Source organism: Parasteatoda tepidariorum, chromosome 4 (genome assembly GCF_043381705.1).
Source record: "Parasteatoda tepidariorum isolate YZ-2023 chromosome 4, CAS_Ptep_4.0, whole genome shotgun sequence".
Classification (NCBI taxonomy): domain Eukaryota; kingdom Metazoa; phylum Arthropoda; class Arachnida; order Araneae; family Theridiidae; genus Parasteatoda; species Parasteatoda tepidariorum.
Genome location: NC_092207.1, coordinates 2,170,494 through 2,173,372, shown reverse-complemented (window position 1 = coordinate 2,173,372; position 2,879 = coordinate 2,170,494). Strand labels below are relative to the sequence as shown.

The 2,879-nt window shown below is 30.8% G+C and overlaps 1 protein-coding gene across 1 annotated transcript in view; it reads left to right on the top strand.

The window, feature by feature from the left end:
- Positions 1-2,879, top strand: part of LOC107449544 (single insulin-like growth factor-binding domain protein-2) — a 28,325-nt gene that overhangs the window by 8,991 nt on the left and 16,455 nt on the right. The window contains exon 2 of the mRNA XM_043052139.2: positions 730-777. Within this exon, the coding sequence (XP_042908073.1) occupies positions 731-777 (47 nt within the window). The 5' untranslated portion in view covers position 730. The remainder of the gene's footprint in view (positions 1-729; positions 778-2,879) is intronic.

Here is a 2,879-nt window from a genome sequence, read left to right as displayed (position 1 = left end):
GATAACAATTGTAAAAAATGAGTGAAAACAATCCCACGGACAATGCGACGGATTTAAGGTTATGTCAAGGTACGTCTCTTGTGAATATGAATTGATTGTTAGGTTTTCTCTTCTGAAATTACATTATGACGCATTCACATACATTATTAATACAAATACATTTTCCAGATGAAGCAACCACAAGCACTTCCACTGGTTCAAGAGGTACACGAAGGAAAAATGCACAATATTACCGTGATTACAGATCACGGAAACGAGCGGAGCAGGAAAAAGAGTTGTTGAATAGAACTAGTAATCCTTCTACGACTGCTGATTCTTCTACAATTAACGTCGCAGGTTGCGAAGTTTAACTTCTTCCGCGTGGTGGGACTCCACGCACTATTTTTTTATTTTTTTATTCTATTTGGGAGCCCCCTCGGATGTGGGTATGCCTTAGTCAGGTTCTGGAAATAATAAATTGGACCAAGCTTAAAAATTATAGGTTAATATAAAAGCAAAATATAGGCATTTATGTATACGCAAATATTTTTTTTTGGTGTTATTATTTTGAGGCAGATTTCTCGTAATAAGCCGTTATATCGAACTTCTACTGCTTACTAATAAAACGCTTCACGTAAGCAAACAAAAACAAAAAGTTATTTTTATGAATGCATAGGGGAAGTCTCATATTTATTGCACTTAAATTGTCATTTCGATTGTATGAGGGTTAACAAAAGATTTCTCTTGCAGTATGAAGATCGCTGGCTTCTATCTTCTTCTAACACTAACTCTATCAATGTAAGTAATCTCTTATTTTTATTTGAGAAATTTATTTCCCACTGCATACTAATTAACATCTTCTTTTTTTAATTAAATGAAAAAAGTGTATAAACAAATAATATGATGGAAAGAAGCAATAACAAAATATTATTGTTTTGTTTTTTGAAATTATCAATATTAATCGTATGAACTAAATCGTTGTTAAGAAACCAAATACTGCTTTTTTGAGCGAAAAACAATTATTGAGGAATACGGTGAGCAAAATAAAAAAGTTATCAAAAGATATAAAAGATAGGTTTTTTTTTTAACTAAATACCGATCATGGTTAGTGGGGGTGTCGGGAAATAGGCTAATTAATTAGAGCTAATTATTAATTAAGTATCAAAATCAGACACGAAAATGCATTGTCTCTGTATAAATATAGATCTCTTTTTTTTTCGACGCATTTGGATTACTGCCCCCCAAAATATGTTAAGCGAAGCAAAAAAAATTTGCACACAATTAAAAAATCCATTTATCCAAAGATAATCTCACGCAAAAAATAGAATTTAATAATTATTTATAATATTTTATTATTTATTTAACAGTAGTTGAAAAATTTTTAATTAAAGGATTACAAAGTTTTACATCAGTTTAAGCAAAATACAAAGTTTGAAATAAATCGGTTGAATAGTTTTAATTTAAATTAATCAAAATTTAAGTATATATGACTTATTTAAAATTTGATGATTCAAAAACAATTCGAGCGATTTTGTTGAAATTTTGCCACTTAAAATTATATTTTTCAAAACGATGTATAAAATGTATATACCTTACAATTCCAGTTAGCAGTTCTCCCCGCTAATAATTTGATAATCAAAAATCCAAATCCGTTGAAAAAAGGCTCGGATTTATCAGAGAAAGTACGTTTTTGAGTCACCGTACTACAACGTCAGCTAAAACGTCCTTGTGGACGTTACGTCATTCTTCCAGGATTGTATGACAGCACATTTTGCACTATTCTTTGTTTTAAATATTACTTTTTACAGCTTTTCATTCAATAGAAAAATCCTCTCTTGTTTCCGTCAATTTGGAATATTACTTTTGGGGAAAAGAGACTTTTTTTTCTTTCTATCTGACTTCCTTCGTTTCCCAGCAGATCACCGAAGTCAAGCATCACTGGCTGCGGTCAGTGTGCGGGTGGGTGACCACTTGAATCAGTCTGCGTAGGGACCGAGGGTGTGCGGTATGGGTTTTCGTAAAACTGTTCTACTGTAAAGTATTCGACTTCGCGTGCAGGTCGTCGGACTACCGAAGCGGGGGCGTCATCCCCTCTTCAGAGGGTCAAAATTGCGGTTTTTGTCAAAATAAATAAAAGGTTATTAACTCAGGTTAAAAATGTATGATATAGTGAATGTAGGAAATTTAATGGTGACGAAATATTTCGTTTAAAAAAAATCGATTTATGAATGCAGTCATTCCAAACATATTTTGTTAATACATAACAAATAAATATTATGGTTATAATAACAATAAGTATATGACAAATGTATTAGTACAAAAAACGACATAATTAATTTAGGTATTTCGTTAATATATTACATAGACAAAAAATATTATCGATACTATGTTCGTTAGTACATGATACAAAACAGAATTAAATCAACTATTTCGTCAATATATAAAAAACAAATGATATAATGGGTGTAGTTGATACAGAGCATGCAAATAATCTTCAAATAAATTACTGCCTCTTCAGATATGCTTCTCTTTCTGAAAAATAAAAGGAATTTTTTCTGCTTTATATTAAGTGACCTTTCATAAATAACACACGTTAATTAAGCGTACGTTCATAAATACTAACCTACATTGCATGTACGCATATGAATACATACGTGCATTATATATATAGGTACATACATACGCAAATACATACGAACGTACGCTGTATATGATTAGATACAAATGGTTACTTTGCATGTTATTGTATGAACTCACATTGTTATTATATAATTCATTCATACTTAAGTACGCATGAGTACATTGTACCGATCGGATGTCGAATGGAAAAATTATTTGTATATACAATGTATGTAGTACAGACTAATTATGTATGTACGTATATATGTATATATATATAT